General features: G+C 40.1%; 2 protein-coding genes across 4 annotated transcripts in view; both read right to left on the bottom strand.

Moving 5' to 3' along the window:
* The window catches only part of neto2a (neuropilin (NRP) and tolloid (TLL)-like 2a), a 39,227-nt gene extending 28,602 nt beyond the window's left edge, over positions 1-10,625 (bottom strand). Inside the window, exons 1-2 of one of the 3 annotated variants that reach the window (XR_015078822.1) lie at positions 9,864-10,625; positions 6,383-6,436 (exon numbers count right to left, since the gene is read on the bottom strand). Coding sequence is in view for 2 of the 3 variants with exons in the window: in XM_085991514.1 (XP_085847640.1) it covers positions 6,383-6,436; positions 9,864-9,900 (91 nt within the window). In the remaining variant the exon portion in view is untranslated. The remainder of the gene's footprint in view (positions 1-6,382; positions 6,437-9,863) is intronic. The other 2 variants (XM_085991514.1, XM_085991516.1) reach the window with 2 other exon arrangements.
* A 2,942-nt stretch (positions 10,626-13,567) lies between these two features.
* The window catches only part of itfg1 (integrin alpha FG-GAP repeat containing 1), a 215,720-nt gene continuing 214,844 nt past the window's right edge, over positions 13,568-14,443 (bottom strand). The window contains exon 18 of the mRNA XM_085991513.1: positions 13,568-14,056. Coding sequence (XP_085847639.1) covers positions 13,997-14,056 — 60 coding nt within the window. The 3' untranslated portion in view covers positions 13,568-13,996. The remainder of the gene's footprint in view (positions 14,057-14,443) is intronic.

The raw sequence follows: 14,443 nt of genomic DNA, 5'->3' as shown, positions 1-14,443 counted from the left end.
AAGTTCTGAATGTATGCAATGATGGGTTTTTAGGTCTGAGTGGTCTACAGTACATGCTACACTGAAATAGACAAATTTGTGAAACTGGTAGTGAAATTATCCATACAAATTTCCTATTGGGTTGAAGAAGCCCCTGAAGAAAGCAATCGATTAACATTACAACAGAGGTACTTGCTCCTATCAGTAAACCCACGGATTGGATATCAAGTATGGTGACAGTTGTTAAGCCAGAAAAGCCTGAGGATTTGCACTGACTCTGCATATTTAACTGAAACAATTAAGAGGTCTTACCACCTACTATCAGCAGTTGAACAGATTGCCACAAAATTCACAAAGCCAAATTTCTCTGAATTAGGTATCAAGATGGGTTCTAGCAAGTTAAGCTGGACAAAGAATTACGCCAATTGATGATTTTCAACATTCCATTTGGTAGGTTTCAGTGGCCATGCATGACTTTTTCTGCTGTGTCACTCCAGAGGTGTACTAAAAGTGTATGCATGAAAATCTTGGGGTTTTCTAGAATTAATTGTAGATGTCATTTTGGTTTATGCAAAAGGAATTATCTTAAAAATGCCACAGCAGATTATGGCAACAATTTTGTAACCTTGGAAGAGAAACGTCTACAGTTAAACAAGAAGATACTTAAGTTGCAGCTTACATAGGTACAATGGCCCAGAACTTGGTGTCGGGGGCTTGCCGCGCGTGCAAGCCCCCGATGTGCACTTACCCGGCGCGCCGACATCTGAAACCTGGCCCGCAGTGGATTTCCTGTCAGTGGCCCGGTTCTGATGTCGGCGTGCTGTGCTAACCTGACCCAGCGGCGTAGTTAGTGCGATGTGCCGGCTGGGATCAGGTGAGCACTGTTCAGCCAATCAGGGGAGGGGAAACTTCATTCATAAGTTTGAGAGTAAGAACTGTCAAACTCATGAGAAGTACTGCACCCCAAAACACTACTTAAACTTTAAATAAAATTTTAAAAAACATCCCAATCATTAAATTAAGTATAAATAAGTTTTAAAAAATTTAAACAATAATTTTTTTTTTTGAAAAAAATAAATTTTTAATAAACAGGGTTTAAAACTAAACTTACCTTATTGTAGATTCTTTAAAATAATAAAACTGTGGGAAAAAAAATTCTAAATTGCACTAAAACACCACTTACCTGTAAAAATAAATATGTGTGCTTTTTACAAGCGTAAAGACCGGAGGCCTTTACACATGCGCAAATCTCCCAAAACAGAGGAAATCCAAGACGCACGTGCTGCCCCCTACAGCGCACGCGCTAGCCTCTTCACCTCTTGGGTTACAGGAGAGGAAATGCCGGTTTTCAGCGCATGCGCTGTGCATGCTGAAAACCGGCATTTCCTCCGGCCAGACACGCAAGTACCCCTTCCGTACTCCCGCGTTTGGGGAGGAATTTCTGCCCCAATATATATTTCCATGTTTCTATGCAATTTACACTTCATCTAGAGCCATCTTTTGTTTCTTAACCTGTCCCATTACCATCTCCTTTTGCCTTGAATATCTCTTAATGTCTCTTAACCTCTCCTGCCTTCTATCCTATCACAGACCTTCCCTTTTGTTCTTTCATCCCCTCCCCCCTTTCCCAGCTCCCACACTTGCTTAAAAATCTGTTCCATTTCCTGCTTTTTTCCAGTTCTGACAAAAGGTCATCGACCTGAAACGTTAACTCTGTTTCTTTCGTCACAGATGCTGAGACGATAAAGCGAGATTCCCGTCTGCCCCCTCAGGTGGACGAAGAAGAGTTTTGAATAAGAGCAGGGAAATTCTCCTTGGTGTCCTGGTCAAAATTTATTCCCTCAACCAACATCACTTAAAACAGATCATCATTGCTGTTTGATAAAAGCTTGCTGTGTGCAAGTTGGCTGCTGCGTTTCCTACATTCCAACGGTGACTACACTGCAAAAGTACCTCATTGGCTGTAAAGTGCTTTGGGGCATCCCGAGGTCATGAAAGGCGCTACCGAAATACAAGCTTTTTCTTCTTTCCAATTGGCTTATTCTTAAAGTCGTCAGTCAGTGAAATAATACCAATTTGGAAAGTCTAGGCTAAAGTGTCTATTTTTTAAGTGGCTTTTGGTTAATAATGATAGTGATAAAGCTTTATTATGCCATTACAGTGCACGAGCTATGAGCTTAACTAAAACTGGCCAGGCCGGAGCAGACACAAAAGGCATCCAGGGGTATGGGGAGAGAGCAGGAATATGGTATTGAGATAGAGGATCAGCCATGATCATATTGAATGGTGGAGCAGGCTCGAAGGGCCGAATGGCCTACTCCTGCTCCTATTTTTTCTATGTTTCTATGCCTGACCTGCTGAGTATCTCCAGCATTTTGTTTTTATTTTATATTTCTATGTTAACTGTTATGACTGAATGAAAGTTAAAGCTATCCTGTAGATTCATGCACCAAATAATGTCTCTTCACTAAGTACCTCAGTATAGTGATCTATCTTCAACCTTTCTGCCATATTTGTTGAACCACTTAGATTTATAAAAGATCAAGTATGGAACGACAGTGATTAGACACCCACGACCAATCTGTAAATGAAATCAAATCATTTGGTTCCTAAGTATTATGATGTGAAGAAGTCTGAACATCAGTGTGATACAAAAGTATTAGATCTGTGTGTTACTTTGATGTAAAGAGCCAGTGGAATATGCCTCAAAAGCAGTCACTCCAGCAGAAGGCAACTAGCTACAAATGAGAAAGAGATGTTTGCCATAATGTATAGGGTGAGTGATTTGACCACTGTGTATGGAACAGAGGTGAGACTCATTGTAAGTCCTTGGACAGCATTATTATCTGCAACCAAATGACTACGAAGAATGCTGTACCCTCTGAAAGTGAAATACAAGCAAGTAATGGATATGTACATTGCTGCAATGTTTAACAGACAGAGAAAGCCATAGAAAGACAATGATTATGCAGTACTTAGTGAGTTCATTGAAAAGATCAAAAACATCAACATGGTAAAGTATCTTGGTATCTCAAAATAGCACCTAAAATCCATTTTAAAACTCCGACTAAATGCCCAAAATACAAAAAATATATTCTTTCTGAGATTAAGAATGCTACCATTTCCAATATGAATTCTCTGTTCAAGATGAGATCACATTCAAAGGGAATAGAGTTATCAACCCTAGGGATGAAAAGGCAGAGATGCTGCAGAAAATTCATTACAGCCATTTGGGATTACTGGATATTTGTGCTAAGCCAGAGATGTTGTACACTGACTTGCCATGAATGCTGAACTCAACTTCTACATATCTTCATGTGATACTTGCAATAATTCTCAAATGACAAAACAAGAAGCCTTTAATATCACATATGTCTCTGATAGACTGTGGTCAAAACTGGAACACAAATTCTGTCTTGAGAAGCTTGTGCCCCTGTGGAAATGTATGTAGCAGAAACGCCAGCATCAGTAAAGACAGACACAACAAGCCACCTTGACAGTGGAACAGTGACTCAAGTCCGGAAGTAAACAAACACAGTTTAGACCCACCACAATTTCAAATAAGAAAGAGATCATCAAGAGGCAGACTAATCAAATCTCTATTGAATTTGAATATGTATTTTGTAAAATATGATTTACAGCAAGTAAATAATTGTGGTATGATTCTAAAAGGACTGAAGGAAAATTTATAAGTTAAAACCCAAATAGCTATGGCAGGATACTTTTTTTGGAAAGGAATTGTAATATAACAAGGTCAGGCAGCATCTGTGGAAAGATGCAACACCTGCCCTTTTACCTTCCCACTGTCCAGGGTCCCAAACACCCCTTCCAGGTGAAACAGCGATTTACTTGTACTTCTTGCAATTTAGTATACTGTATTCGCTGCTCACGATGTGGTCTCCTCTACACTGGGGAGACCAAACGCGGATTGGGTGACTGCTTTGCGGAACACCTTCATTCAGTCTGCAAGCGTGACCCCGAACTTCCGGTCGCCTGCCACTTTAATTCTCCACTCCACTCCCACTCGGACTTCTCGGTCCTCGGCCTCTTACACTGTTCCACGAAGCTCAACGTAAGTTCGAGAAACAGCACCTCATCTTTCGATTAGGCACTTTACAGTCTTCTGGACTCAACATTGAGTTCAACAATTTCAGACTATAACCTCTGCCCCTATTTTTTCACATGGCAGCTGTTGATGATTTTGCCATTCCCATTTACACCTCACCTAGACTCATCTTTTATTTGTTTACTTGTCCCATCTCCTTTTGCTTTGTACTATCATACCGTTTGTCATTTAATCACTTCTGCCTTCCACCCTATCACAGACCTTCCCTTTTGTTCTTTCCTCCCCTTCCCTCTTTCCCTGCCCCTGCACTTACTTAAAATCTGTTACATCTCTAACTTTTCCAGTTCTGACAAAAGGTCATTGACCTGAAACCTTAACTCTGTTTCTCTCTCCACAGATGCTGACCAGCATTTTTGTTTTTATTTCAGATTTCCAACATTTGCAGTATTTTGCTTTTGTAATATAACAATGTTGGTATGATTGTATAACAGGCAGACTACAAACCATTGTGTTCTGGGATTATTATGTACTGTCCAACTATTAGAATAATAAGTTACCCACATTCTGCCTTTAAATACAACCACTTTTGTACCCATTCTAAAGTCAATGTCTAGTTTGTGTGCATTTGTAAGAAGCTGAAACTCTCAGTAGCAAAGAATCTACTAAGTGAGCTATAAGAAACTTTATTACACCGAGCATATGGATGTTGCACAGAGTCTGCTTTACACGTTACAAAGCCCTATGGAGCAGATGTCTTGGGGATCCTTTAGTCTTGATCAACATATATAATTGCCAAAGCTTCCTGTATAAATTATTCAGATCTGAGATGCAAGTACTGAAGAATGGTACCACTTGAACTGATTAAACATGTTGTTATAAGTCATTAGACTCTGTCAAACACTAATGAACATAGACATCATTTTTTTTAAATCTGAAAAGGACAATGAATCTGTTTACTTTTACTGAAAACTTCCTGTTGTCCATTTAGGAAATAATTATATTTCTTTACATTTTAAAACTTCTTTCAACCAGTATCAACAAATAATCTAGAACTGGGACAAATAAATTTTAGTTTGTTTTCTAGGAGCACCACAGGGAACTGCCATTCTGCTATTCTGTCTGTCCATGGTGTTCTGCCCTCTATCTAACATTAAGGGGTTTCTTTTTCAATAAAGGGTTTCAAAAACACCACCAATTAAAAATAATTTTCATTGGATTCCTTTAATTTTTCTTTTAAAATATCTCAGTCTATTTTCTGCTGAGGTATAGTTTTATTTAAAAGTGGAAGAATTCTTTGAACTTTTTAAATTGGAAAATGGAAATAATCTATTGCCTCTTGTTTTAAAGAGCCTGGGGAATGGAAACCAGGCGAGGTTTATTTTAATTGCCCCAGTAGCAACAACTATTCTATTACAATTTTTTAAAGACGTAATTGCATATGAGGGAAACCAAACCAATTTTTCTATGCATTGGGTTCAACTTCCCTATTTGCTATGAAAGGATTCTTTAAAATAAAAAGGTGAAAAAATGCTTTCTCTTTAATTTAAACATTTATATTGAAAAAACATGGGCAAAGATTATCTTCTGACAAAGAGAGGATTCGCCCTGGTCTCTAGTGTCCCGTCCGCTGTTTGTTATTGAGGATATTTAAACAGATCTTTCATTTTTCAACTTAAGCTACTGAAAATCGATAACCCTAAATGGAGAACAATTCATTAACACAAGACCAATTAGGGACACGGGAATAGATGGTCAAGTCGTTGGATGGCCGGAGCGCAGTGCAGGAAGGTTCTGACCACAGGCGCGGAGCCCCTTGTGGCCACACAGACATCAATATCGAAGACCGGTCCTGATAGCACACAGCCGATATACGGGCGTAAATGGCTAGTAAATAGTTGACACGTGAATGGTTAGTAGCCGATACACAGATAGTAAGTGGCTGTCGTGCTCTCTGCCAGCCACCAATGCACACTTATTTAGCAGCGGTGACCTAAAATGCGCTGGTTCCATTTCTGAATCTTTTGGGACGAGGACCTGCGGGACTGGTGACCGGATCAGACGGTGCTACATTAACATAAACGCCTGCGAGATGGCAGATCGACACAAGCCGGGCTCTAATGTCGGAGTGGTGATACATTTCAGGCTGCTCCAGCCAGTGCACTGTATTATCCCACTAATGCAATAAATGAGGCGTAGTACATTCCACATTTACAATGCACATGGTAGCTGATATAAAACATCTTGTTTTGTTTTACAAATTCCTATCTACTAATGTTCCTAAACAGTTCAATACAATCAACTGACCTAATAGCAGTTAAAACAAAATTACAAACGCACCTTGAGCCTTTTGTGTCGACACGATCCCTCCAGTGAGAACAATGATCGACCAGACTGCAAAAGAAAACGAGGTTTCAGTGTCTGGGTATCAAATAACATTGCAGTCCAAAGATCGAATGGAATCATATAAAATTGTGTAGAATTCTACAGAGATTGGGAATTTTAAAATTTCAAAACGAATTATTTTTTCTCAAAATCCAAGTTACAAAATGTATTTATATTACACAAAAAGGTATTCCCAAATAATTGATCTTAATCAAGGAAAAAATCCAACATACAAGATTTGTTTTCTAGAATCCATCTTCATATCCCGCGAACAAGCAGGTTTACAGGGGAACCAGATTAGGGGAGTTCGCGCCTCAAGAGTCCAGGTCTCGTTGTCGTCAGGGATATTTTCTGCATCCTCCCTGTGATGTCCTGGTGGCGAAGGCACTATATAATCGGGGTACTTTTATAATGTTTCCCTATAGCTGTAAGATTTTATCCGGAGCGTAAATGAGACAAGTGAAATAAAAGTATTGGCACATCTCATGATCCTTTAAAAATTCTAAAATTGTTTTAGGGTTAGGGTTAAGCCAGAAAGAAGGACCAGCGCGACTCCGAGCCCAACCTGTAATACGGTGCAATTAGAAATTACAGAATTGTCTCGACCCCAACCTTTTGACGAAGAGGGAATTTTCGTGGCAAACTATATACGCTACAATTGCACAGCAGTAAAACCTCAACAGTTCACCGATGAACTGCATCGAATTTGAAAACAATGAAGTATTACTGAACCCTCCCCAACAATAACGATTCGGTGGCGTTTCCCGAATAAAGACTCGTGAACCTTTTGCTGCGAGTTCTTTGCATTTTACAGAGTTTAATGTACGGTGTAGCGAAAACACTTTAAGACTCCCCCAAACCCTTGCATTTTTACCGTAAATGCAGGTTCATGTTATCTTAGCCGATTGTCAATATCACATCTTTCTATCTCAAGCCTCATTTTAAAGGTTTGCGACTTTCCCCCCCAAAAAAAACGCTAACCGTATGATACTTCTTAATTTTATATTTAGTGACTAGAAGTTTTAAGATTCGCTTATACCCATGCAAGCAATTAAGAGAGTATAATTGTTCGCCAGGATTAGTTACAAGGCAGTAATGTAATTAACGGAGTCCCCATGACATCAGAAACCAAAAGAAGCTTTTAACTATCAACTTGGTCCGCAAAAAGGTTAAGGTCTTGAATTCACTCATATAAATTAAGATTCATATTTGCTATAGTTTGTGCAGTTTTGTTTGGATCTTCTTTTGCGAGGAGTCAGTATCATATTGGGCACTGCTGAAAAAGTCTGTTATGCGGATGCATAATCACGCAATAAATATGCAGTGACTGTCACCAGAAATAAACACTCTATTGAAAGATAGTTACACTTTAAAAAAATAAATTACAAAATGCAACCATATTCTCCTTGAGACGATGGAACAACTGTGTATTGTAACGACATGGCTCTTTCTACTAAAGGCCTGGGCTTTACTAAGGGAGGGGGGCTACTGGCTTAGGAACAGACTTTCCCGAGTGCCCCTATGTGGTAGAACCTCCTTGGCCTTATATTCGCCCACTCACATGCATCAAAAGTTTACTTGTGTTCCAGTGCAGAGAAATCTGGTGCAAATTTCCCAGCCACGCGGGGCGGGAGATCCTGTGCAAGAGCAGCTGGAGAATAGGGAAAACTTCATGCACATTCAGATTTTATGTGGCAGTGCCGAGTCAACGTATAAATCAGATAATATAACGTCTGTATGCCAATACATGCACGAAGAAGCGAAAGACTGACTGTCTTGTACAAGAGAATCCCATTGCACTGTGAAATCGGGACACAGGATTTTATGAAATAGTCGTTCGTAGTATTCAGAATCCTTTTTCTGAGATCAACTTGATTTTCCAAGTTTTGAAACGACACTCATAATTTCCGATCAATCTAATTTGTTATTTGGAACAATTTGTTACTGGATGTGGTCCCCCAATTTGGAGCGAATAAGCACGTTCCGGATTGTTAATCAGTCAAACCCGACAGAAGGACGGTTACTTTTCATCAATTATTTATGACGTGATATTTTGAAGTGTATCGGTCCAGAGAATAGAAAAGGGCAGCACAGGAGGCGGCCATTCGGCCCATCGAGGCTGTGCCCGCTCTTTCCAAGAGCAATTGTTTAAAAATTCTAAGACAGCAAAGTGAGTGTGTGTGAAAATGCACGGGCTTTACACAACTTCCACCCATGAGTGGATGAGAAATATCACCATAGTTTCTGTTTAGTGTTCAACATCGCTCAACAATATACTCAGATCGACCTTTTAATCGAACTGGTAAGTGAGATTCGAGAGATACAGTGACCGCGGTGAATGACTCCAACCTCTTCAGCTTCTCCGACATTTTGCTGTTAAAAGCTACCAGCTCAGAGCAGACCAATGAATCCTACTCTCAGCAATGTGGAGCAGGGGCGTTAGATCAGGCGGTAAATTCAGCGCCGTTCATCTCACTGGTGCACTTTTTTCTAATAGTATAGACCGGGTGATATTCGAATTACGTTGCCAAGACTTGGGCATAACAAAGAGATTTGGGTGTTGCAAGTATGAGAATGGGGTCGATGGCCGAAACCTTTAAGCTTATGTCGACATTTGGGGGAGCTGGGGGGAAAGGGCGCCTCTGGAGTGAATGATGAAAGGAGCGGTCCTCAAGGTGCTCGGACAGGAGCAACTCGCAGCACCACGTGGAACTGTTACTTCAGCACTTCCCGCAAAGCTACACACAGCGGGAAAGGGACATATCCGGACACTCATTTCACTCATCACACGTCTTCACCATCAGGCGACGAGGAAACAAAGCATTTGATTCCAATCTGCTCCCAAACAAATACAAGAAGCCGCGGCTCGGCTCTATTTTCTTCTCTTTTTAGGCGAGTTCCCGAGTCTCAAGGTTCGGAGCTCGGCGGTTCTCCAATCAGAGCCCATTGGGACGGAGACTTGTGCTCGGTGAATGAGCAGCTCCATTTTATAAACCCTTTCACTTTCTCTGTACCCCGCGCTGGTCTTACTCTATTGCGGTGGTCGCCTGTTATACACACACACTACATTTATGCAAACTTTTTGTGATTTAAAATTGATTCAGAAAACAATGACACACCCACAGCATGATCCTGTTACAAGAAGAAAAGATTTGCTTCAAATAGTTCAAAATACCTGGACCTTTTAAACACAGGGACACCAACACAACGGAGTCGAAATATACCAGTCCCAGTTTAAAACGTTATTTTTAGCCCGTTGGAGAAGTCCTGGTAAAGTCGTTAATGCATTAAGACAAAAGCTTTTAAAATAAGACAAAAAGGCAGGCATGTTTTCAAGAACAATTATTTTGGACATGAATAGGATTTGGTGATTTGCACAGCACAGCAGAACCTTCCTGCAGATGGCGACGTTATTTTATCTTTTATTCGAACTCACCTTTGAACATGAAGAAAATCCGTCTTTCCAGCACCATCCTCTCGGTTTGGAAGATGTCTGTTTTCCCCGAGTACCTCCTCGGAAGTATTGGGAGGGCAGTCTGCAATGCTGGCTCTATACAGACTGGTACAGAGCACTTCGGAATCGTTGTCAAGTGAAACAAAGAATCCACGTTATTCGAATCAAGCGAATTAGCCTTCCATTCGGTTGCTTTTCTCGCCGATACCTAGCTACTTTCATAGATCAGGTCCATAATCCAATTTCCTGATATTCTAATTCGGTTCAAAACGCCATCCATGCCTTTACCCGAAAGCAGAGACCCGCTTCGCTCCTAAAATACAAACTTTCCGCACCGGGTTAATTCCATCCCTTTGTCAGATCTACCCCTCGGGCATTTCCTCCACAAAGACCGTCTTAGTCCTCCAAGAATGTTCTGTGGCTTTACATTTCTGTTTAACGACTTTTCAGTTGACTTAAGCACGGGATAGAAAATCTCGGAGAATGGGAGTTGTTTCAAAGCTGCCTAAACCCGTCACAGGGTGCAAAGCGGGCAGGAAGGGACTGTCGCTCTTTTGAGGAGCAGCCAGAGCCACTCCAGCTCCCAGCTTGATGCAAGTACTGTATCGCGAATGAATGAGGCTCATTTTCAGATCTACGTGCTGTGCTTCAATGAGCAGTTTGTACGCATGCACCCACTCCACACAACACACCAAGCTGCAGCCTGCTGTTTCCAATTCCACACACACACCTTCAGACACAACGGCACTGACCAAAGCCAGATCGTTAATGAAGCCGTTTTAAAAAAAATAAGTTCACTATTGCCTAAAGAGACTAGTACTTAAAACATTATTCTAAACATCTTAGGGTTCTAAACTCTAACATCATTTGGTAGTTATCGTGAACAGGAAAAAATAAATACACCCTTTGGATTTTTTTTCGACAGTGTGGTTTATACCACATTGGGTCTCTTTAAGTAAGTGTTTTCAGAACATACACAACAAAACAATACTACTTTTCTGGAAAGACAGATTCATGAAAAACGCAAGCTTCATATCAGCTTTTCATTCATCGTTAAGCGTTTACATAATCTTTTGGATTTTGGCCATAGATCAAAACGTCCTCAGTCTTTCAAAATATTAGGCATTTATACTACTATTGGCAGCATTTACACTACTATTGACAGCAATCTCTTTCAATATGAATAAATCAGTTATGTGAAAATACAGCAGGCGAGACGAGTTTCCAATCATGCGTGCCTCTCCATCTTAATTTGCAGCTTCATTGCATCTGATCATCTACACTCAGTCTAAATAACGAGGAATTGTCCCCTTCAACAAGGATGTATACAATGACCAGTGGCCAGTGATCCATACGTTTTGTAAGGAGCCTTGGGAAACAACAGCTGACTGGTCAAACAGACTACAAAATAGAAGAGTGGATTTATCTGCAAGTACTATTGTGATAAATCAGGAAAAGGATTCTTTATAAGATAAACAAAAATTGAACTTCTGCTCACCAAAAGAACAGTTTCCAAGTTTCAGTCTGTGCTATAAGTTTTAATGTATGACAGGACTAATAACACAAATATACAGCAACAACTGGTATTTATATAGCACCTTTAACATAGTAAAATGCCCCAATGTGCTTTACAAGAGCATTATCAGATAAAATTTGACACCAAGTCACCGAAGGAGATATAAAAACAGGTGATGAAAAGTTTGGTGAAAGAGGTAGATTTAAGGCGCTTATTAAAGGAGGAAGAGGTAGAGAACTGGAGAGGTTTAAGGAAGGAACTCCAGAGCTTAGGGCCTAGGCACGGCCATCAATGGTGAGATGAAAGAAATCGGGGAGGCACAAGAGGCCAGAATTGGAGGAACGCAGAGTTCTCTCAACGTTTTAGGGCTGGAGGAGGTTACAGAGATAGGGAGGGGCGAGGCAACAGAGAATTTCAAATTCAAGCCACTGCTGGTACCGGCAGCCAATGCAGGTCAGCCAGCACAGGGGTGATGGGACTTGGTGCGAGTTAGGATACGGGCAGCAGAGTTTTGGATGAGCTGAAGTTTACGGAGGGTGGAAGATGGGAGGCTAGCCCGGAGAGCAATAGTCGAGTCTGGAGGTAAAAAAAGCACGGTTAAGGGTTTCAGCAGCAGATGGGCTGAGGCAGGGGGTGGAGACAGGCGATCTTGGTGGTGGCGAGGATATGGGGTTTGAAGCTCAGCTCAGGGTCAAATAGGATGTCGAAGCTGCGACAGTCCAGTTCAGCCTTGCCAGTGGCCAGGGCTGAAGACAATAGCTTCGGTCTTCCCAATGTGTAGATCGCCAAATATATCACAGTCTTGCAGTATGGTTGGGAATATTCAAACACTACAACACGGCCCAATATATTTAAACCCCAAACAGATGCAAGAAGTTATTCACAAAAGATCAATTTTCCAGTTATAATGGCTTGCAGCGCCAGGGCACTTTGACTGCAAGGTATTTTGTGATAGTTACTGGCCTGTGACGGTTACTGGCTTACAGCAAGATAGGGCAAGCAAAGGTATACTGTCGATCCCTCGTTGCTCTCTTTTTCCAGGCCGTAGAGGGGTCTGGTCATGCAGATCTCCTCTCGTGTGCATCAAATGCTGCTTAAATTTAAATAGTTAGATTATGTGCTGTTCCAGCAGCTCTTTACTAATATTAAAAAACTTACAAAGTTTAAAAATTCCCATTATTCAGATGCATCTGTGGAAACAATTTATAACTTTGCTTTGGACTGAAGGCAGAGCTGCATGTATGAGGCTCACAATATTCAATTTGACAATTCATATCCAAATTACACTATTTACATTGATACAAACCCCAAACTGATTCACACGGAAACTGTGTAGTGTATTTGACCCATTTGAAAGGCTTTCATTTTCTGCTGTACTTACTCTTAAATCTTCCTGTTTGCATAAGGGAAAAATAAAAGGTTGCTGCTATTGTGAAATTGTTAAATGAGTCTGTGCTGCAGAACTAACATTTGCTATCTTCCATGTACTTTGGGTTAGATAGATTAACTAAAAAAAAATCAAACCTGATCCACAGGCCTTCGAAGCAGATAAGCTTACTTCAAATAATGACTTTTTATGTAACGCACAGTCAAATGAATTGTTACTCCAGCCTCTACTTTGCATGAAACTATGGTTCCTGTTTCTTTACCTGACAGTAGAGAACAGAGGTGGGAATGCATAGTAGTAACTCATCTAGCAGACTTAATTTACAAATATATGGAGGTGAAGCTCCTCTTTATAAATTTAGCAGAGTCGAAGTGAGTAAAAAGTGGGATTTCTTCTTTTCTAGCCAGCTTTCGGTAAAATTATCGAGAAGAAGAATTTATCCCCATAGCGTGCTTGGGTCAAGCTGGTCAACACCCCTGATCTGTCAAAATATATTTTCAAAGAAAGCTTTGTGACATCCTAAAACCATAATATATTATCCACAGTTATCAGTCAAATCATTCTATTATCCATGTACTGCTAAACACACTCTTAGCAATCCAGCTACTGTACATGCTTAAGTTATGCATTTGCTTCTTACCACAAACTAGTTTGCAGTGTAGGGATTTAAATATTGAATTCCAGTCATCTAGTCTCACAATTGGATGTCAGTCTGAGTACTGGATCACACCTAAAATAATGCAATCATACAGTCGTACAAAAAGCAGAATTTGAAACAGAATATTTGTTTTAAATCATTAGAAGTTTAATACACCACAATATGGTTCACTTTGACCTCCCAGAAACACAAAGCATACTTTTCCACAGAGACCATTTATTTTAAGTAGACATTTGGAGGCTGATGAGCCACATTAATAGTAAGAACAATTCACCATGTTCAGAGAAACAACAGGAACATACATTTGGAAATGCATGCAGTAATACAGTGAAATGCATAATTTAATTTTAAATTATTTTTAACTCATCAAAATATACAGCTCGAGATATTTGCAACCACTGCCCAGAAACCATAAATCGGATTTCAAAAAAATCCAGGAAGCAGTTAGACTATGTACAATTCAACATTAAACATTCATCTTTAGCTATTTATTAGAAGTAACATTTTAGGTCTAACATAACACTTAGCATTTGTCACTCAGGAACCATTGCATTTCACATGGCATCAAAATGGAATCTGTGTGCTTCCTGGCGCTTCTCTCGGTCATCTGCTTTCTGAAATAAAAGCAAAAAGAAAGTAATTAGGAAAAAATATACCCATTTTCTTTATTGAGCAGCATGGTATGAGCAGGCCTTTTGGCCCAAATTACTTTCTTTTAACTTTCTCTGTAAATATTTAACCAGGCTGGAAAAATGTTTTTGAATAAAGACCATAGAGTCAGTAAAGGATAAGAATAATACTCTAATGATATGAAAGGAGGAAGATTTTTGGGCTATTTTTTGTGAAGCCTCTATCAGCCATATTAAGGTAAACAAAGACCTACATTTGCATAGTATTTAATTTTTTTTTTTTTTTTTTTTTAAAAAGTCCCTGCTAGTTCACATTACATTTATACTGACTACCTTCCTTTGTGTTCAAAGTTAGGGGTGTCAGCTATGGGG

Source organism: Somniosus microcephalus, chromosome 6 (genome assembly GCF_052327205.1).
Source record: "Somniosus microcephalus isolate GS21.2 chromosome 6, FLI_Smic_1.0, whole genome shotgun sequence".
NCBI classification, from domain to species: Eukaryota; Metazoa; Chordata; class Chondrichthyes; order Squaliformes; family Somniosidae; genus Somniosus; species Somniosus microcephalus.
Note: the sequence above shows the minus strand (reverse complement) of the source record. Positions and strands in the feature narration are given on the sequence as shown.